Consider the following 22,158-nt stretch of genomic DNA (forward strand, 5'->3'; position numbering starts at 1 on the left):
TAGGTTTCAAAGATTGGGACATTAAATTAAAATAGGGGTTATGTGCATTCTATTTATTGCTTTCTGGATGAAAAGTTAAACATCAGCAACTACCTAATTAATCTATAGGAACTATAAAGTGCCTTCTAAGAAACAACATACAACATCTCAGTTGGAGTGATGGGACTATAAGAATGGGGGGGGGGGGGGGGGGGGGAATAAACAGAAAACATTTTAAAAGTGTGATTCAAACAGTGGTGCACCAAAGAACAGAGGCTGAAGGCTTTAGTCCTTCCAAACCTTGAAAAATAAAACTACATTTGTTTTGCAAACATGTAACATGTTGTCAATAAAACAGGGTTTCAAATATAAAATAAAACCATTCACAAAATAATGAATAAATATAAAAATCAACCTGCACAGCACACTTGTACTTCTCATACTTTTTGTTTTGCATTTATTTCTTTGAAAAAATATTATTTTGTGAATGGTGTTTTATATTTGCTAAACACATTACATATTCTAAAATACTCTTACATAGACTAAAAATACCTGATAGTTTAAATGATGACATTATGAAGTGAACTAACCGCCTGGGTTTCCATGCGTGTGAAGATAACATTGAGCATTTGCGCGAGTGTGGCTTTAGCTGTGGTCTGATTAATGAGGTTGCGGCTCGCCAGGTAGATGTTGTAACAGGTCCTTACAGTCAGGAGCACAGTGCCTTCGTGAATCTCAATGTGTGGAGATGTCACAATTGTCAGCAGGGCCTGGACAGAAACAATCAAAGGTCACGACTTAGCAAAGAACACACGTCAGAGTATTTTTACATCTTCATTTTTTCAATACTTGGTGTTATTGCATCATGATACTCCCGACTGAGTCTACTGTCAATAGACCAGAATAATATAATAAGGATAAATTGATGTGTGTTTTAGTTAATACTGAGAGGCAAATATTGTCATACTGTTTTCACTACATCATTCTGGGCTATGAAGTGTAGATTTAGAATATTAAATTTAGTTTTCTAACGTAAGTTCGCAATGTGTCAAAATGTTAAAAAGTGAGGCAGTTTAATAAAACTTAAATGTCTTTATAGACATTTCTTTCTTTAAAGAAAGTTATGACTACGTTCAATTATAGTAAAGAAAGAATTAAATAAGATGCTCAATAGTATATATCTTCTTAATATTTTACAAATTATTTTCTGCCAAAACATGAATAAACACCGTTTATGACCAAAGCCTCTTTCACACCAAAAAGTAGTCTGTACATATGGCTTTTTTTTTTTTTTTTTTTAAATAAATTGCCGATTGAATCTATTCCCACAGCCAACAGACCCAGAATTATTATTTCTGGTGCATCTCTTCAGACAACATCATGTCCGTGACATCAGAATAGCCCCAGAAAATGAGGTAGTAAACATTAAAAAGCAACATGGAGGGCAGCGTGGATGCCTTTCTATATTTAATCTCATTTTCAAAGCTGACAAACCCAAAGCAGACTCAGTTTTCTTTGTGCATTGCTTGAAAAGATGCAGAGGAAGTCCCCCCAATCGACCGGCAGGATGATACGCCGCGTGCTTACGTCATCCATCATCACTGGAAAAGGGTTGCAAATTCCCACATCAACCTGGATGTCTCTTTCCCACCGCTGCTGATTGGAGCCAGACGTGATAAAACCCCAGGTCTGTTGCAGGATCATTTGATCTGGGACTGCATGTCAATTATACTCGCTCCCACCAACTAAAAAGGTTATTAGCAGGTTTTTTATGGCCGGGGGGAAAGGGGAATGACCGACTGAGATAAATAACAATAATATTAATAAAAATAGCTGTTACATGACACTACTCAAACGTACCTTGATGATCTGTAGCTGCACACCCTCGTCAGTCTGTGTGCCTTGGAAACAGTTGCAGATAGTTTCCACCAATCGGTCAATAAGTCTCTTGCCTGGCATCCTGCTGTCCAGGGCGTTACCCGTGATATGGCCATATGCAATGAGCTTCTACAAATGACAAATATTACCCAAGTCAAAGAAGCACAGCAATAACCTCAGATGTCTGATATCCTGAATTTGAGCTATGTATTATTGGACTTGTGTGACCTAAGTAACAATGGACAAAAAAGACAAGTCTAGAAACAAATTCATCCTTTTTGAGTACCTTTATGGTATTTAAAGTGTCCATCGCAATTTTCTAAAGACATTTAAAAAACTAACACCAATTCTAACTATCATCCAGCTCAACCAGATTTCATCAATGCAGGGCAGGAAGTATTATAACTGTGAGACCCAAGGTAGTTTTCTGTGTCAATTTGAATGTTTTTCTTCTCCAGTTGACACAGAAAACTACCTTGGATAACTACCGTAATTTCCGGACTGTAAGCCGCTACTTTTTTCCTACACTTTAAACACTGCGGCTTATTTATGTTTTTTTTCGTGGTGCACTATCACAACTATTGTGAATCAGTCATTTTTACTAACCCTCATCAATATGGAAAATACTAGAAGAAAAGCATATGATGCGACTTTTAAGTTAAAAGCGATCACTCTGGCGGTCGAAGAAGGAAATCGAGCTGCCGCGCGTGATCTTGGCATTACGGTAATCAATGGCGAGAAGGTGGAGATGCCCGCCTGAAGAACTGATCCAAAGCAAAAAGACGACAGAAGCGTTTAGACGTAAACATCGCAGGCGGCCCGAGCTTGAGAACGTTCTGGAAGACTGGGTCAACACACAGAGAGCAGTCAAATCAGACTGAAGGCAAAAGCAATCGCCACCGCAATGAAAATAGAAGATTTTAGAGGTGAACCATCGGGGAGTTCTAGATTGTTCATTGTTTGAGTAAAAAAGCATAAACAACGTAATTTGTGTGTAGCTGATACAAACGTATATTTCAAAGTAGCTGCATTACAGACACTGTTAGGAAAAAAAAAAGCATTTACCGGTACGATATATTTATGTTGCTAAGCGGATTAAATTAAAAGTTAAAAAATCCTGACGTGATGAAAATTGGATTTAAGGTCTCTGTATAAACATACAAGTGCAAAGTGTGGCTGTTGTTTCTTACCTGTCTGTCGCTCGTCAGTGACTCGTCTCTTACGGTAATAAAAACATCTAACAGTACTGAATGTTTTCGATCTAATTTTTCACATTACTACGTGGGATACCTGCGGCTTTAAATCCGGTGCGGCTTGTATAAGTACAAAATTGATTTTCTTTCTAAAATTAGATTATGCGGCTTTTAATCAAGTGCGCTCTATAGTCCAGAAATTACGGTATGACCTGGATGATTGAGAATCTACACAGACATAACTATGAGACCTTTGTGATGGTCTATTTTTAACAGCTACATTTTTACTGTGGGAGCCTCAGTGATTACAGTATTAAGGATGTGATTGTACATATTGAAAGGAAGCACTCAGGCCCATTTTAGATGAAAAGAGTGATCTGGACTCCACTGGAGAAGCATCTTCCAATCTTTATATAAAACTAAAATGATCCATCGTGATAAAACGCTATAAAGAAGCTCCACATGTCAAGAGAAACCTGTAGTTCTAAACTGTCCTCTGTTTAAAAGGAAATTTGTAGTTGAACTTTCAAATTATGGCATTACACAATAAACAAAAATGTATCCCAAAAGTTCATAATGGAAAGTCTGAAACCTTCAGCAACATAAATTAATTCCAATGGGTATTGTTTTTAATCAGGGACATAATAACACCACCTAGAGCAGGGGTGCTCATACGAATTAGCTCTGATTTTAGGCCATCGCTAAAGCTTATGGTCATCAAAATGAATGAGGGAGCAGGACCAAGAAAACAAAAACATATCACTTTCATACGTAATGGGAGATGGACTTTTTTTTCCCACAATGTCATTTTCGAAGTGCGTTTGCCTCATCTGCCGGTCTAATAAAGAATATTAAGTCCAAATAGCGTTCCACCATGACTGATGAACATTTGGAAGTGTGCTTGAGGCTGCTTGTCAGGAGCTACTGTCCTGACGATGCATCCCTCATTTTGTAAGTAGCTCGCATGCTGAAAAAATGTGAGCACCCCTGACCTAGAGGCTATACAAGGAAACTGTGAGTACAAACAATATGGGAGGAAGTAGAGCAGGACTCGCTGTACAGAGCTTACGTATAGATAATGTACATAACCTAGACTTTCTACTCAATATGCACAAGTTGTGAAAGAAGTGCAGCAAAAAGCAACAAAGAGCTGCTCTGAGATCTTTAAAAGTGGAAAAACATGTGCCGATAATTCTGTACCTGCAAACAGTCCAATGATGTGCTGACGATCCGGGGGGATTTGGACTGGCAGGCGAGCTCAAAGGGCAGCACGTATTTTTCAGCCTCAATGTAGCTGGTTCGGGGTTGGACAACATTACTATCCCTGCAAGGATAGCAAAAAATAAATAAATGCAAGTGTGGGAACAATAGCAGGCAGCTTTAGGTAAATAGTTGAGGTAGAATATATCAGCCTGGCGTGTTCGGAGAGCTTCTGGTTTAGTTTAGGCTTTAGAACAATTGAACAGAACTATGCAAAAAAAAGACTTACTTTTGTTGGTACTGCTCTGTTTTGATCTCATCTACAATAGGAGACAAAAGAGACTAAATGTTACTCAATTCTGAACTTTGAACATTCCGACTAACAAGTGTGACACAACTTGACTTAATGTGCTCAGACCAATGGTATCATTGTTCAATTTACAGAGCAGGTACAGCTTTATGGTTGCACAAACCTGCTTATATAGACTACAGTTCCAGGTCTCTGACACAGTCTTCACTGTACTAAGTGTACAAGTCAAACTGAATTGAACAGCTTTTTAAAAATATATTGAATTTCTATTGTCTTTTTTGTCGCCATGCTAACTTATCGTATCAGGTGTTGCACATGTTGCTACACAGAGTTCAGTTGCAGAGAAGTGGGGGGGGGGGCAGACACTAACATATGCACTGTTCACCAGGAACCATCCCTGTCAGTGCTGGAAAATATTTTCATTAGGAACCAAACCCAACCAAATTGGGACAGTTTATCAAAAAAAAAAAAGAAAAAAAAAAGAAAAAAAGTGGCCTCGCATGATCACTCCATTGAAAAGCATATAGGAATAAACAAAATACATAATTAATTGCAATTCCCATGTGTTCACTCATTACTGAGGGAATAAAAGTACAGTAAAGTGACACAGGCTGAAGGAACCTTATTTATTTGCTGTTGGGCTCCGTTTGATTTAGGATTTCCCAAGTTGCTCACTTCTTGTGGAGTATGTGAAGGATTATTGCTGCACATTGCATAATTCACCAATCTATGGTGCAAAATGACCAACCAACTTCCTTCCTCAGACATCTAAACACATGTCGATGAGAGTTTACTACATAACAATGAGATGGCTGAGCAAAAGCCAGTTGGTCATGACAGATCAGGCCGGAACTGTCATGTGTTGTCCTTAATGCGTCGCTAATGTCCAATTCTGTAACAGATGGTACTGAACTTTTCTGAACTTATTAACTTCTTTTTTAAGAAGCAGTTATTTTACCTTATTCCCATATGCAGCCGCTCATTAATTAATGACACCCCACACACACGAAACTTTTATTGCTCTGCGTGTCCACTTATAAGCAACTGGTCCTGTCCAGCTGAAGTGTCCCGCATCAGCGGAGGGCTGGCCCGGTAGGGACAAAGCTACGTGCAACGCAGGGATTGATCCATTTACCTAGCACAGCTCTGACTAGCCTTCAACGTTAGCACGTTTACCTGTTTACACTGTTGAAACGCGTTTAAGGCAGAATATTTCCGCTGCAGAATGTCAAAGATTAACAAGTGGCTCACGCGCATAATAAGCACTAGCTAGAACCGAGGAGTAGACGAAAGCCAAACATGTTAGAGCTAGCGCTAGCTAGCTATAGCTCTCCCACTTCTTACTACCTTATGTTTTCATGGTCCACTCTGTCGGAACCTCGGAGCCGTTACACACTTACCCAGCGCCACTTGACATGCTTTCCGCAGCTGGTCGTGTTGGCTTCTCTTTACCTCCTTATCCAAGAGGATTTTTTCCAGGGCCCTTGACAGAAACATGCTTTTTGTTTTGCTCTCCTCTGTCTTACGATGCAAATGTTCTGGTTGCTGCATGTCTCAGAGATGATACCAATTTGCTCTCAAGCCATCCCCCTTGGCATGGTTCTGAGAACTGACAAGTAACGAGGAAAGCCACTCCAAGTCAGGTTCTCGGTGTCTCCCCTGCCGTTGCTACCTCATTTCAACGCTGCCATGTTGATGTCACGTCATGTCACGTGACGCTCAGCTGTCAGCTTTGCGAACGGTTAGCACGACGGTGCCTTCAGGGACTCACGCAAAACACAGGACATACCAATTTTTGCTGATGAACTAGTTGCACACATTCTTTTTAAAAAGCTCCATTTCAAAGAAATACAAGGTTATCCGACAAAGCCCCTCAATTCACATTTTCTTGTGCACATTAATTTATTGTTATATTTCCAATGAGATTCTAAAACAATTGTATTGTGCTCTACAATATACATTGAGAAAAAAAAAATCGATATGAAAATAATCACCTTAATCATAATTGTATGTCACGGCTTATCTGGCAAGCCAAACTCCCCGTTTGGTCATTGAAATGAACGTGGGTACCAACTCCAACGTGTAGCCTAATTGTATTTAGTGCTAATGCAGCTGCTGCTCCAAAAAAGAACAAAAAAAGATAGTTCATTGCATTATAAGTCACATCTTGAACTGTTGCTGCTATTTAAACAAGTAACAAATCATCAAAAGGAAAAAAAAATAAAATCAATTGACACACGAAATTAGTCCAACGAGGCAAAAAAGTGTAATGGAAGGAAAATAAGTCTTACGATCTCATTGCCCTGTCTCGCCTTCATTAATGAAGGCCTCTGTGTACCACTAAACATTGTATTCTCAGTACCTTCAAAGTTGTTCAATGGTATGAAACCTGCACTAGTTCCTGCTCAAATATTCACTGTGTGATTAGACACTAAAAAAATAAAATAATCAAGTGAGCAATGTATTCAGTCCAAATGTGCATCATTTCGGTCTGTTTTTGTGTCATCCACACTTTAGTAACTAAGATTTTTTTTTAAAAAGTAGTCTTTCACAATAATCCCAATAAACTGTACCGACAGACTGAAGGGAATCTCTTCCAACGAAGGTTATGAATGTAGAAATGTGATTCTGGATGGGAAATAGCCAAATTCTGCTGAATTTTCTCAATTATGCAATACATGCAAAATTGTTAAATTCAGGACTTCTGACTATGTAGTGTTAACAGGAGTGGGTTACAGTGAATCTGTCACCCATTTCTTTTCTCTTATACCACAGTTTTCACATTTTGCAATTTGTTATGGTTAGATTATTAATGAAAAGCACATGCACAGTGAAAATGGGCGTACATATTAGAGATCCAGTCATATGTAAATATCTCTGGACCTTTTCATGAAAAATCCTAGCTAGAAAATTGTGGATGAGTAGTACAGCAGTGACAAACGCTACACTAATGATAGAGAGAAACCAATATATGAAAAATTAAAATCACATTCACATATTTTTCGCAAGTGAGGCACAGAAGTAGCTCTTGTCATACACATGAAGAGCTGCATGAGTTATCATATTTTATAGTTACATTACCTACCATTAGGAACCAGTTGTGCTTTCTGTTGACATGAATAAGTTGTACACTTAAATCTGAGATACACGATTATCACTACAAAATACCAAAAATAATATGAAGCAGATCTAATCATAGGGTAAAATAAAAAGAAAATCACCAAGTTGTGGCCAATATTTAAAGATAACATCCTTTCAGTTCCAGGAACAGAAAAACCCAACAGTAGTGGCTAAAAGAATCAGAGTCCAAAGGCCCCAGACTCGTTGGATCAGCCTTCTCTTGAAAACACTGTATGAAAAGTACTGTGACTGGAGGGGGATCGTTGTCAAGTAATCAGGCAACAACTGCAGGTTATCAACACACGCGTCAGTGTTTGTTAAAAAGGACTCATGAGTCGGGTCAAAGGACTTGTATCCTGCTAGTACAGAAAGACATAAGCTCCTGATCCCTCTAACTGTAGCTCAGTGGACAGTTCTGTAAAATAAAATTATTTCTAACATTACACATAAATTACGCATTATCACGTAAAACTCGGATTCATGTTCATTTTGAGAGGAGCTGAATAGCACAAATCAGTATTTTTGTGGAATCCCTCAGTGACAAAGGGGCCATTTATTGATTTTAATGGCATGGCTTGACATGAATGACTGTTTTCCAGTGTTTACCGTTTGGGTGACTAGTCTAGAGAGTTATTACAGTTCCTTCCTCTTCCAGGGTAGGCCTTTCCAATGCGTTATCAGACGGCGATGTGAATGTGGCATTGGCGTTGCTCAGTGCTCTACTGCTACCACTTACCAGTACGTTTCCATTGGAATTAAGGGACATGTCAGATGTTGCAGCTGTGCGCAGGTCCAGGTGTGGCTCGTAGTGAGGTAATGAGGGCATGCTGTAAGTGGGGGGGGTGCATCCAATGTGTTCGGCTTCACCATCGGCTTCAATCACCAGGTCTTCATCGTCGTCATCACTTTCCAGCTCTTCTCCATCAGGGAAGTTCTGGATGATGTGCAAAGGCATGGAAGCTGTATTGCCAAGTCCACTATGGCCACAATAACTGGCGCCACTGTCTGAGGAGCGTCCCGAGCTGCCAGATGCCATGCCTCCTCCTCCGCTGCGAACTACATTGTTTCTCTGGTTGGCAGGCTTGACAGTGATAATAAGATTGTGGCTGTTAGCGATCATCATGTCTGTCACCTGGTCAAGAGACTTTCCAGCTACCTCTATGCCATTCACCTCTAGCACTTCATCATTCACTGCCAATAGACCCGTGCTTTCTGCCAGGCCACCAGGCACCATACGAGAGATAAAGATACCAGGGACTTTTTCTAACCCTTGTGGAGTGACTCTCACACTGGAGCCATCACGTATGTAGAAGCCCAGAGGTTTTTCCTGGCCGTGTTTGTATAGGCGAACACGCCGGTGAGTCTCGGGAAGGATGTCCACGTCTATGATGGATGAGACGGGGCGGAAGTCTCTTGGGAAACTGATGATCACCGGTGTCTTTTTTTTGTTGAGTCCCGTGATTTTCTTGCTGGTCAATGAGTTCATGCCAAATTTTGTGTAATCAGCTTCTTCTGTAAAATATATAAAAGTAAAAAAGACATGCATTAATAAAATCTCAGAGTTTTCCAGAAACACGTTGTTTAAATCTTAGCTTCACCGCTACATTTGAGGTTAACCACACAAGTATTTAACACGTCTCATATCATTCTTTAAACTTTCCAATTTGGGTTGCAGCAGCGGAAAACCTGTTAAAGTGGCTCAATTTAAGATCAAAGGGGGGGGGGGGACTTCCCTAATTTAAACTAAGCTGATTTTTTTTTCCTTAAGCAAGAATAAAAATGGCACGCCAAACAATAAAGTAACAACTAGTTTAGCATACAGAAGAAAGCAAGAATTCATGTGTACAACGCCACCCGTGAAAAGCCTCCCCAGTATCTACATGTAGAGGAAAAGATCTGAGAAGGAGTGGGAACATCTCACTTACAAGAACTGGGCTGAAAACACACAATAAAAAGTTGCAGCAAAGGCAGAAGTTAAAGAAAATACAAGAACAGCAACAGCAACCCTAAAGTCAGCACAAACACACATAAAAACTCTCAGGCCCTGATAACTTAGTGTTGTGTTGAAATAAATGATCACTTTCAAAAATTACACTTTTACCCTCGTGTAACTAAACAGCCTGGAGGAGTCACTGCTCAAGGGCACACAAACCCTTCCCTAACCTAATGTCCACATTGGCAAACTGGGAGAAATGCATTTAAATTTTGCACCTCCCTTTTCTACAATGTCAATTGCAGCTGTAGACTTTAAACCTGGTAAACCGAGTGCGGGTAATAACAGCATTGCATTGACTCTGCCAGGTAAGATGGAAGAAATTGGACCTTGCCTTTCTTATAGCTAACAGTATATTACACATGGCTAAATATTAACATGGTTGGAATTTTGTTCTCATACACACTTTCAGAGTAAAAAAACCTTCATAAAATGTATTTTGTTCTTAGTTACCAACGTCAAAACCCTTAATTCTTCAGTTTGGAACAGGCCAATGCGTAAACTGTACTGGGCAATGTGCAAATTATACTCATTAAGGTTAAAGGCGACACAGTGATATGCATTAGAAGTCCGTTTACATTTAAAAACACCAAAAATGACAGAAAAGGCATCCTTATATCATAAAAAATTCATATGCTGGCAAAATCAAATCCAAAGAGCAGCACGGTGGTGTAGAGGCTAACACTATCACAGCATGAATACCGGTTCCACACTTAGTCAGAATATGCATTTTCTTGTACTTTAATAAAATCTATTTACCTTTCAAATATTCCAAATAGGCTAAAAATAGAAAATGATGTTTCCCTTCCTATTTAAACACTAGTGTGTTGTGCATTATTCTGATGAATGGTATAACGGCAACTTTGGTGTCAATAATACAGTTGACAAACTCCATCCATCCTCTACCACTGATCTGGGGTCGGGTCGTGGGGGCAGCAGCCTAAGCAAAGAGGCCCAGACTTCCCTCTCCCCAGCTACTTCTTCCAGCTCATCCGGGAGGATCCCCAGGCGTTCCCAGACCAGTCGAGAGACATTGTCTCTCCAGCGTGTCCTGGGTCTTCCCGGGGGTCTCCTACCGGAGGGACATGTGCATCCTGACTAGATGCCCAAGCCACCTCATCTGGCTCCTCTCAACGCGGAGGAGCAGCGGCTCTACTCCGAGCTCCTCCCGGATGGCAGGGCTTCTCACCCTATCTCTAAGAGAGAGCCCAGCCACCCTACGGAGGAAGCTCATTTCGGCCGCTTGTACCCGTGATCTTGTTCTTTCGGTCATGACCCAAAGCTCATGACCATAGGTGAGGGTAGGAACGAAGATCGATCTGTGCAGAGTCCGCATTACTGCCGACACCACACCAATCCGCCCGCCGATCTCCTGCTCCATTCTTCCCTCACTCATGAACAAGACCCCGAGGTACTTGAACTCCTCCACTTGGGGCAGGATCTCCTCTTTGACCCAGAGAAGGCACTCCACCTTTTTCCGGTTGAGAACCATGACCTCAGATTTGGAGGTGCCGATTCTCGCTTTACACGCGGTGGCAAACCAATCCAGTGATCGTAGGACGTCACGGGCCGATGACGCCAACAGGACCACATCAGTGCAAAGAGCAGCAACCCAATCCTGAGGTCACCAAACCGGACCCCCTCAACACCATGACTGCACCTAGAAATTCTGTCCATCAAATCAAATAAATCTTTATTTATATAGCGTCTTTTACAATCAAAATTATTTCAAGGCGTTTTCCAGAATCCCAGGGCCTAACCCCAGACAAGCAACGGTGGCAAGGAAAAACTCCCCTTTAACAGGAAGAAACCTTGAGCAGGACCAGGCTCATGTAGGGGGACCCTCCCCGGCAGCCTCGGTGTATAGCAGCATAGCTAAGATGTGACCTAATGATTAGACGACCCCCTAAGTATGATAAGTTGTCTGTCTATAATAGTAAGTGGAACTACAGAATTAGTAACAATAAGCTTTTTCAAAGAGGTAGGTTTTAAGCCTAATTTTAAAAGTAGCGATGGAGTCAGCCTCCCGTACCTGGACAGGGAGCTGGTTCCATAGCAGGGGGGCCTGGTAGCTAAATGCTCGGCCCCCCATTCTACCCCTAGAGACTCTGGGGACCACAAGTAGACCAGCATTCTGAGAGCGGAGCGGTCTATTGGGCTGGTAGGATGGAGCTAGGCTTCTCAGGACCTTGTAGGTCAAAAGAAGGGTTTTAAAAATTATTCTAAATTTAATGGGCAGCCAATGAAGCGAGAGTTGTTGTTAAAGAGTTGTTTGGACACCCTGATAATAAAGAATTACAATAGTCCAGCCTGGAAGTAACACATACATGGACTAACTTTTCAGCATCATGCCGCGTCAGTAGCTTCCTGATCTTTGAGATGTTCCTCAGGTGAAAAAAGGCACTTCTGGAGACTGTTTTAATGTGTGAGTTGAAGGAGAGATTTTGATCAAAAGTTACTCCTAGATTCCTCACAGGGACTAGATGTTAATGAGATACCATCTAGAGTGATCCTGTGATCTAATCTATCCCTCAGAGGTTCAGGACCAAACACCATGACCTCAGTTTTTCCTGAGTTAAGGAGGAGGAAATTTGAAGACATCCAAGACTTTATGTCTTTAAGACAGGTCTGGAGCTTCACTAACTTCTCTGTCTCCTCTGGTTTCATGGATAAATATAGCTGAGTGTCATCAGCATAACAATGAACATTTATCCAATGCTGCCGAATAATGTTCCCTAAGGGAAGCATGTACAAGGTGAAGAGGATTGGTCCAAGTACAGAACCTTGTGGAACTCCATGGCTAACCCTACTGTGGAGGGAATGCCATAAACCTGAGCAAACAGCTATCTATCAGATTAATATGATCTAAACCAGTCTAGTGCTGTCCCTTTAATCCCAATCACATGTTCCAGTCTCTGTAACAGGATGCTGTGATCAACTCTGTCATAAAAGTTATGAACAGAATCGGTGACAAAGGGCAGCCCTGGCGGAGACCAACCCTCACTGGAAACGAGTTCGACTTACTGCCAGCAATGCGGACCAAACTCTGACACCGATCGTACAGGGAGCGGACGGCCCGTATCAGAGGGCCCGGCACCAGTTGTCAACAATTGACAAAATGTCTTGTTGATTCTGCCCTCCAAGTTTGTGGTAAGATACTGGATCTGCTCCTGCCTGCAAACTGAGATCTAATATCGGTACTTTGTTGTGTTTTTGTCTTTTCGGTTGGGTTTTTTATCTTACTTTTATTTGATGAAAACTTTTCCTTTAGTCTTGGTATTTATGCACATAAATGCTCTTGCACTGCAATTTAAAATAAAGGGTTTGTGGATTGAATCATTGCCTTGGTGGTGTTGGACCCGAGAGGCGTCAGTGGTTTCTTTTGCAATGGGGCCCCAGGGTGTCTCGTGGATGTCAAATATTCTTCCATTTGTTCAGCTAACAAAGGTTCTAGCATATTCAAGAGTACATATAATTCAATGATTCCAGTAACAAGAGATTACTTCTTTATCACGGAACTTGGGATAAGTTAGGCAATAAATTTTTTCTCCAGAAAATTGAGTATGTCTGACAATATTAGAGTTATAATGGCTGAGCAACAGAGCCAGCAGCTCCAAATCTACAGCTCTAGAGAGATTTCAGTGTACAGCAGTCACTATCAACAGCTAGCCAGGAAAGACAAAGATCCAGTTGTGACCTGACAGTGAGATCACAAGCAGCCAAGGATCCTTTATACAGAGGGGGAGAGCAGCTAAGGGAGTCTGATCACACAGGTGAACAACTGTAGGTCCAACTGCTACAGAAGGTTATTCTGGTTCTGACACAAAGGTGCCATTTTTTTCATGTTTTTCTTTTATCTGAACCATTCTCAAGTTCTCTTTTGTTCACCCTAACTAACTGACATACCCCAAATATAAACAGAATTGCTTAAACATCCTTCTCCTGGCAAATAGACCCATGCAATTATGTTGCTGGGATTTCTTAATGAACACAGATGCACAACAGAAGTTGAGCAATGGAGAGGATAAAAATGGCAATTCTATACATATTTAGTGAACTGAAGGCATAAACTGATGGCAGAAATGTGCTTTATGTTTAGAATGTTTGCATGTATTTATGCAGACAAAACTGAATTCCATTAACAAAGCTGTCTATGACACAGAAACTGCAGCCAGGTATGTAGTGCTAGGAACAACATCGAATAACGTCATTCAACATCACATCAACCACCTCGGAGGTAGCAAAAGTCCCCAACAATCTTGAAAAAATGATAATGGTGTCTGTTTTACATGTTTACATATTGTGCCTCAGAAACCACAGTATAAGAAAATGATGCAAGCAGCTGAAGGCTGACATGTTGGTGATGCGTCTGAATGTCTCCGAAATCTCAGGATTCCTGGCATGGGCTGATGTAAATAGAGCAGGAGACTGGATCAGTTGTGTTTCCTTTTTTGTTGCTCAATGTTACTGATGAAATCAGCGGAAAAAGAAGGCTGGTATTAGGTGGGTGTGTATAATAAAGAGGAGGGGGAAGAAGGTTCACCCTATCATAGTTTAGGATGGTTAACATACCTTTGAGGCACAGCTGATATTGAAGTGCCTTAATGTTGCTGATAAGACAGGAGGAGAAATGGAAGGAGAGGTAAAAGGGAGGTTCCTCAGAGGAAAACACCAAGAAGCCTGACATGCTAGCAATGCAGACTGGTGAAATTACAAGGTTAGATGTTTAGGAGGTATTTGGTAGCAGTTTAAAGTCAGCCACTTCATGACTACATATTCCTGAGTGTCTCTGCTAGTTGAATCTTAGCAACTGGACGGTTTCAAGAAGACATTTCCCTTCTCATCCAAGAGGCTTCATCAGTTCTGACTGACTGTTTTGGAGTTAAGGTGATGTATCAGACCCCACGTCTATTTAGGATGATCGTTGCGGGACGGCAAAGCAAACACGATTTACAGCAGTCCACTATGAATCAGGCTGCCGCTACTTTAGGCTACTTTCTGTCCATAAAGCTCTGAGAAGCATACTGAACTGTTATGAACCCACCCAAACACAAGTGCGGCAACTAATCAAGGGGCAGGGCTGGGGTTCAAGCTGTTGAAGGGGAGGGTGAGACAGCTCCTTCATCAACGTTATGGAGTTTTACACAGGTACACCAACACAGCCTTTAAGGTGCAAAAGATTGGATATTCCAGTGGACAGAACTTTCACAAGTTCTTTAGGGTACAAAAAGTGATATCATAAAACTTAGTAAGCTTTTCTGAATCTTTAAGACACAATCCAAGACATTTTTTTAAAGAAATATAAAACATAATCTCTTTCTCTGCCTTCTCCTCTACGGAGCAGCATGAGTCTTACAAAAGAAGCCAAAGCTCTGACCTGTTCCTGTGTATTCTAGCCTGCAGAAATGATGAGAGCCTGGACACATTCCACCTGACCCCTCTATCCATTCGTCTATCGCCTTTTGCTCTCTTAACCTCCCTAGCCTAGGCCTCACTCTGCATTCCTCCTGTACTAATACTACTGCCACTCTCTCCTCTGTCCCTCGCTGCATTCCAATTACACACAACTCCCTCTCCTTTCCCATCTCTCCAATTATGTGACAGTTCGGCAAAGTCAAATGATTGGAATATTCTCTTTAATACTGATCTCCATCACTTTAATAACCCTTCTTTGAGTGCCTTGCATTACTGCTAATACATTTTTCTATTTTTTTAACATTATAAGCATTTCGGATTTATGCGGCAGACCGACATAAAAAAGAAAATAATTGTGGAAACAAAATTCTATGTAGCATTCAGGGTATATCTTTAAGAGTGTTGCCTATCAAGAGATACCAAGTTTTGCTCAGTCAGATTAAAAAGAGTGCCGGTAAGAATCTAAATAAGGTTTAGATCTGGACTTTGACTGGCCAGTTCAACCCATGATTGTACTTTGCCATTCCTGTTCTGCAGCAATTACGCAAACATGCAGTACTTTCTGTTGGTCCGTCACACAAAATTCTGATCAAACACATTCAGGATTGTGCTTGTAAACTGGCAAAATGTGGAGCTCAAGTGCTGGTATGGACAGGTTAGAAAATGAATGATTCCTTCACTTATTGTTAACTTTAAGGTTATGTTCCTAAAAAAAAATCTATCACACATGACTATCAAAATAGGGCAAATGCCTTTGAGTCACCTGTGGGTACACATTAAACCCACTTTCATCCTTTAATTTCAAAATCTGACAGTGGAATACTCCACTCTACTCGTGACTGCATCCTCTCATACATGTGGGTGGGGTAGTTAAACTAATCATGTTGTACTTTCATAATGTACATAACCATTTGCTCTGACTAGATGACTCATATGCTGGATACTAATTCCACTGGCATTCCTGGCACAGGATATGCAAATAAAAGTGTTTCAGTCTCCATTATATTCCCCCTTTACCTTTCTAGTTGTAATTCAAGGATAACCATACTGTAAACAAACTAAGATCCTACAAGAATGGCTTGCTTTGAATGTCCATAACTGCCCCACTGCTCATGCAGGGAATCAGAGGATCAACAATATGGACAGATATGCCAAGTATTGCCTGTTCTAAGCATACATTGAACTACAGCAGCCTTTAGCAGCATCCACTGTTAACCATTCTATAAAACAACAGGCCTCTTTGCTGCTGCCATGACATGTCAACAATTATTGCCAAGTTGTTCACCCAAGGATAACACAAGGTGAATGACTTGGCACTCCCTTTGAATGACTGCTGTGTTCTTGTTCCTTGAATTCGGTAGTAAAACAGAACAAGTACAACTGATCAATCATTGTTAATAAAGAAACAGTAGCAGAAATTGATGGCAGTATCTATTCTGGCATTGCGGAACAAGGCATTGCCTCTTTCCTGCTTCCCCTGTGTTTAACCACATTTTTCGGTAAACTTAATAGCTCTCACAGTCCACAAACACATATAAAAAATAAAAAGAGGGGTGAAGTGGAACAAGCTTTAGACAGACGCGGGATTGATAGACAATAGTGTATAATTTACTCAGCAGATAAAACTGAAGAATGCTCGAGGTTGCACATTGTTCATGATGCGCCATTCTACTTTCATCACACCTAATTTAATTCCATTTTTAAAAACACCACGTGATGTTGGTGTTGTATGAGTTTTGGTTAGCCTTTGCCCAAAGTGCAACAAACTCAATCACGTTCATTGAGGTCCTAAATAGGGATACCAATTCACACATTAAGCATTATACATGTAGCCTTTCACCAAGTGATTCCTCCTCTGTCACATGAGAGTGGAAACAAAGGCTCAGAATTAAACATGATCTAATTTATACTGACACACCAGTGAGGTTTTATCTTGTGACTTCCCGTTTTATTTTAAAATGTAAATCTCCTCTTATTTCAGGTCACCTGCCTGATTGTGTTGACTGTTTCCCACTGTCTTCATGTATCTGTGTATAGTCTGAGTCTTTCCTAGTCCTGATCCCAGAGAGTTTCATTCTGTTTCAGCCATGATGAGACCTTGTCTAATTTTCCTCTTAAGAGTGGGGGTTTTATTCAGTAGTTTTTGAGTTATATTGAACATCTTTGTTACCTGTTACTGCCTTTTTATTGCCTCTAGATATTATTTTAGGATTTCCCAAGTGTTTAAAATAGCCACTGATTGAGAGAGTTCTTTGTTAGGGTTTGATTTCCAAAGCCTTTTATTTACTGGTACCCTTCTTCAGGATTGATTTTCTTTTGGAGGGGGTACATTTTTTTAGACCTTTTTCCTCTGCTGACTTTTAGTTTAAGGTTTTAAGGCCAGTTTTAGTTTTGACTCTGCCCAAGCAATTTGGTTAGTTTAAAAAATAAAAAAAATAAAAAAACGTATTGAAGCTGTTTATCAACCTCTGGGTCTGAATCCTGCTTAGAGTTCCGGCCTGACAAAGTAGTTTACCATTTCTCCATTGTTGCAGTTAGTCACAGTCACATTTCATTTCTACACTTCAACCTCACTGCATTTGCTTCACAACATTCTCATGAGAACACATCCTGTCGCTCTTGTCGCAACCACTAAGAAAATACATACTTTTAATGCACACACTTCTAATATCTTATAATATAATTACATTTATTTAAAATAATTGTATTGTTTAAGTGTAATATCCTTGTTCCAAAAATAGTATTATACAAAAAATATTAAATATCAGGAGAGAAATCTGGAAGAGGTGAGAAAATTTCAGGATAAACTGAAGGTGGCTTCACAGTTCATTTATGCCTATAGCACTGACACACCAACAGGTAACTATTACAAAGCACCGCATTGGTACTGGTGAACATTTTATACTGGGAGCAGAAAGAGCTTAACAATGCACGTGCATGTGTGCATGGTGAGGCTTTTAAATCTGTGGGGTTTGTAGATTGTGGTTGTATTTCTCTTCCTCAGAGTTCTTTAAAATAAATATACCTGGTAGTCTATAAGGTAGTGTATGCAGGAGCAACTCAGTATACATTGGCTAAATTTTGTATGTGACCAGATGCGAGTTTGGGTATATAACAGAAACATGGTTCCATGTAAAGCTGTATAGTGACCCTGCTAATCTTCTGACAAAGTGGATTAGCTTATCTGGGGTTTTACAGCAAAGTGCAACAACTCAAACCCAAGAGCGCATTTGGCCCATACTACCCTTTGTTCTACAGAAACTAGTGACAATTAACCAGTTTGTCAGCCCCAAAGATGAAGAAAAATAAGAAAAACAGGATGGTCTCCGGTGCTGACTTTTTTGCCCAAACTTACTTAGACCACCACTCCGACGTGATACATCAAGAACAATGTAAACTATTGTTCTTGGATAAAATATCAGCAAAAGTATTCAAAGTTCAGGAAAAAGAAAGAGGGATAAAAGCTAGTTTTTCAGACAAAGAAGACAAAAACAGTCATTTCAAGTTTTGAAGGCAGAAAAGGGAACTCATAACTGCGTCTTTACTCACCTTTCCTCTGCAGAAACAACCTGAGGAGAGGGCTGGCAGTGGAGATGGCTTTATAATAATTATCATCGTTGTTGATGGGCAGCAGGTCACCATGCACATCAGCATAGCCCACCAAAAGCTCCACATTTGGGATATGATGAACATGCTGCAGAAGGCCATAGAACTCATTGAAGCGACCCGGTTTTGACCGATCGAGCGAGAAGCGACGAAACTCTGCACCAAACTAGGACGCATAAACAGAAAAAACAAGATATCAGCATGACCAAGGGTCCATATTTTCTCCATCTCTATGATTCTGCAAAGGATCATCAAAATGTTTAAGACTGAGCAACATGACACATGTAATGGGAAGCTCAACGGATGCAGACTATCAACATTTTAAAATAGGGTGGTGGTAGCTCGGGTCAGTGCAGACAAAACATAGCAGGTTTTCTGGCAGTAGGGGGAGGTACCAGAATACCTTCAGAGCACTGGCAAGGTACCCTTGAGCAAGGTACTAAACCCGCAATTTCTCATATAGGGCCCTGCGATGAGCTGGCGACCCATCCAGGGAGGACCTGCCTTTGCCCTTATGTGCCCCCCCCCCGCATGGTATGTACCACCGACAAATTGAGGAAGTGGCTGATATCGAGAAAACCTACCAGTGGCTGGCAATGGCCGGGCTGAAAGACAGCACAGAGGCACTAATCATGGCTGCACAAGAACAGGCCCTGAGCAATAGAGGCCAGGGTCTACCATACCAGACAAGACCCCAGGTGCAGACTGTGTGGAGATGCCCCTGAGACAGTCCAGCACATCACAGCAGGGTGCAAGATGCTCGCAGGCAAGGCATACATGGAACGGCATAACCAGGTGGCTGGCATAATGTACAGGAACATCTGCACTGAGTATGGGCTGGAGGTCCCATGGACCAGGTGGGAGACACCCCCGGAAGTGGTGGAGAACAAGCAGGTCAAGATCCTGTGGGACTTCCAGATCCAGACTGACAAGATGGTGGTGGATAAACACCAGAAGACAGTGGTGGTGATAGATGTAGCAATCCCAAGTGATAGCAACATCCGGAAGAAGGAACACGAGAAGCTGGAGAAGTACCAAGGGCTGAAGGAGGAGATGGAGAGAATGTGGGGGATGAAGGCAACAGTGGTCCCAGTGGTGATGGGGACACTAGGGGCAGTAACACCCAACCTGAGTAGATGGCTCCAACAGATACCAGGAACCACACCAGAGATCTCTGTCCAGAAGAGCGCAGTCCTAGGAACAGCTAAGATCCTGTGCAGAACCCTCAGACTCCCAGGCCTCTGGTAGAGGACCCGAGTCTGAAGGAAGGAGGCACCGCCCAGGAGGGCGAGGAAGATATATATAAATATATAATATATATATAAAACCAACAATAACTACGGTGAATAAGGATGTACCAATAGCTAGATAGAGAAGTTGTTCCAGCTTTACACACAAAAGGAACCTTGCACCTTTGTGTGGGTAAATTATTGACTCGTACACTTTCGATACAGTTGGAAACAAATGCAAGCCAAAAAGGTGAGCAGCCAAGATCCCTTTTCATCAGGCGGATCAGTCGTGGGGGGGGGGGGAGCTTGTCCAGAGAATGAGGGGCACTGAAAGATCATGGAGGATGAAAAGAATCGGACCAGGTGTAGGACACGGACGAGGGCTTCAGTTCTGACGCCAAAGTAAAGAAGTCCGAGTTGTAAATGATTGAGACAAATCAGAGGGAGGAAACGGTGATCGGGGAGGTGTCGCTCCGGCTGACACTAGCCTACTTCTCACCTAGAACAATCCTCGGAAATTCACAACGGATCTACGACTGTAATCGTAATAAGTCTGATCAGCTAAACAGCTAGTTAGTAAAGCAACACTCGAGCTTGCGCAGCCGGATGAATCCGAACTTAGTTGGTTGAATTATCTATCATTATTAACATTCTTAGACGAGTTAAACCAACAGAGATAACAAATGTAGCTGCTTAAAACCCCATACCTTGCTCTTCACCTCGACTGTACTCAGAGAACGGTTGCTCGGGACTCGGTGGCTCTTGTTCATGTTTTGCTAGCAGCGAGACCGCCGCGAAAGCTCCCACTCGGGCTGCTCCTTTCACCGCTGTTCACGTCTGCTAATTATCCCTGGATCCCCCGGAAAATGCTTGTCCCGTCAAATAACCAGCATGGCTTCTTCTCCGGCATAAGTATGGGTCCTTTAGCCCGGCGAAGCCTGTGAACTTGTCTCTTCTCAGTCGCTGTTGCCTTTTGCACAGACCAACTGTGACGCCGTCTCTCATTGACTCACACGGAACTTCAAAATAAAAGGCACAATATTACACGTTTTAATGTGGAAATCTTTGGATTCTTTGCTTGCGTTAAGGGTGTATTAAATGTATCTTAAAGCATGCAGGAATAATAAAGTTTTATACTCACCTATTTCCATTTTGTACTACTTTAACCTGCAGGTCCAGTTCGCTTATCCCTTGCAATTTGCAAGTTTAGCGGTTAGCAAAATGCGTACTTAAATATTTATAGAGGCACCTATCATCAATTTAGTCAGTGACACTGACAACGGCTCCATTATTATTATTATTATTATTATTATTATTATTATTATTATTATTATTATACAGTTATATCTGCCAACAGCTGCTGCAGCATGAATATGGACTTCCATCTCTGGAGCAGCTGTCACGACAGCTCTGACATTCACAAGTAATTTCGATTCTTTTTTTTCTTTTAATAATCCGTTTCAATAGATCTATAGGTCAGGATAGATAGTTCTACAAATAGATTATTAAAAGTGATTAGACTTAAAGGTGTAAGGTTTCAAAGACCTCATCTAAATATACTGTATATGGGCTTTTTTAGTGATACCTTACCAGCCCAATAGACCGCTCCGCTCTCAAGCCCCCCCTGCTATGGAACCAGCTCCCTGTCCAGGTGTGGGAGGCTGACTCCATCGCTACTTTTAAGATCAGACTTCAAACCTTCCTCTTTGAAAAAGCTTATTGTTACTAATTCTGTAGTTCCAGTTATTATCATAGACAGACAAATTATCATACTTAGGGGGTCGTCTAATCATTAGGTCACATCTTAGCTGTGCTGCTATAGGCCAAGGCTGCCGGGGTCCGGAAACATGATCACCTGACAGGCCTCTGGTCATGGCTTCCTCTCCTCTCCCCTCCCCCTCCCTCTTCTCTTGTCTCCTTCTCCCTCTCCCCTCCCCTCCCCTCCTCTCCTCTCCTCTCCCTTTATCCAGCCGGCCATCAGCAGGAGGGCCCCCCTACATGAGCCTGGTCCTGCTCAAGGTTTCTTCCTGTTAAAGGGGAGTTTTTCCTTGCCACTGTTGCTTGTCTGGGGTCAGGCCCTGGGATTCTGGAAAGCGTCTTGAAACAATTTTGATTGTAAAAGACGCTATATAAATAAAGATTGATTTGATTTTACCATTTCTCCAAATGTGTTGCTCACCAGTAAATTCTATAAATCCATCGCAACACCTACTGGCATTCTTATACAATGCTATA

General features: G+C 41.4%; 2 protein-coding genes across 3 annotated transcripts in view; both read right to left on the reverse strand.

Annotated features, from left to right (window-relative positions):
* Positions 1 to 6,288, reverse strand: part of arfgef2 (ADP-ribosylation factor guanine nucleotide-exchange factor 2 (brefeldin A-inhibited)) — a 34,571-nt gene extending 28,283 nt beyond the window's left edge. Inside the window, exons 1-5 of one of the 2 annotated variants that reach the window (XM_011619481.2) lie at positions 5,961 to 6,288; positions 4,540 to 4,570; positions 4,251 to 4,374; positions 1,840 to 1,986; positions 570 to 749 (exon numbers count right to left, since the gene is read on the reverse strand). In XM_011619481.2, the coding sequence (XP_011617783.2) occupies positions 570 to 749; positions 1,840 to 1,986; positions 4,251 to 4,374; positions 4,540 to 4,570; positions 5,961 to 6,111 (633 nt within the window). In that variant the 5' untranslated portion in view covers positions 6,112 to 6,288. Of the gene's footprint in view, positions 1 to 569; positions 750 to 1,839; positions 1,987 to 4,250; positions 4,375 to 4,539; positions 4,571 to 5,960 lie in introns of those variants that run through there. The other variant, XM_011619482.2, reaches the window with a different exon arrangement.
* A 155-nt stretch (positions 6,289 to 6,443) lies between these two features.
* Positions 6,444 to 20,932, reverse strand: LOC101076234 (par-6 partitioning defective 6 homolog beta (C. elegans)). Its single transcript, XM_003978174.3, has 3 exons — positions 20,631 to 20,932; positions 18,638 to 18,860; positions 6,444 to 9,192 (listed from the first exon to the last, which is right to left on the reverse strand). The coding sequence occupies exons 1-3, from the start codon at positions 20,691 to 20,693 to the stop codon at positions 8,303 to 8,305; spliced, it is 1,176 nt and encodes a 391-aa protein (XP_003978223.2). The 5' UTR covers positions 20,694 to 20,932; the 3' UTR covers positions 6,444 to 8,302.
* Positions 20,933 to 22,158: the final 1,226 nt, after the last annotated feature.

Source organism: Takifugu rubripes, chromosome 3, assembly GCF_901000725.2.
Source record: "Takifugu rubripes chromosome 3, fTakRub1.2, whole genome shotgun sequence".
Classification (NCBI taxonomy): Eukaryota; Metazoa; Chordata; class Actinopteri; order Tetraodontiformes; family Tetraodontidae; genus Takifugu; species Takifugu rubripes.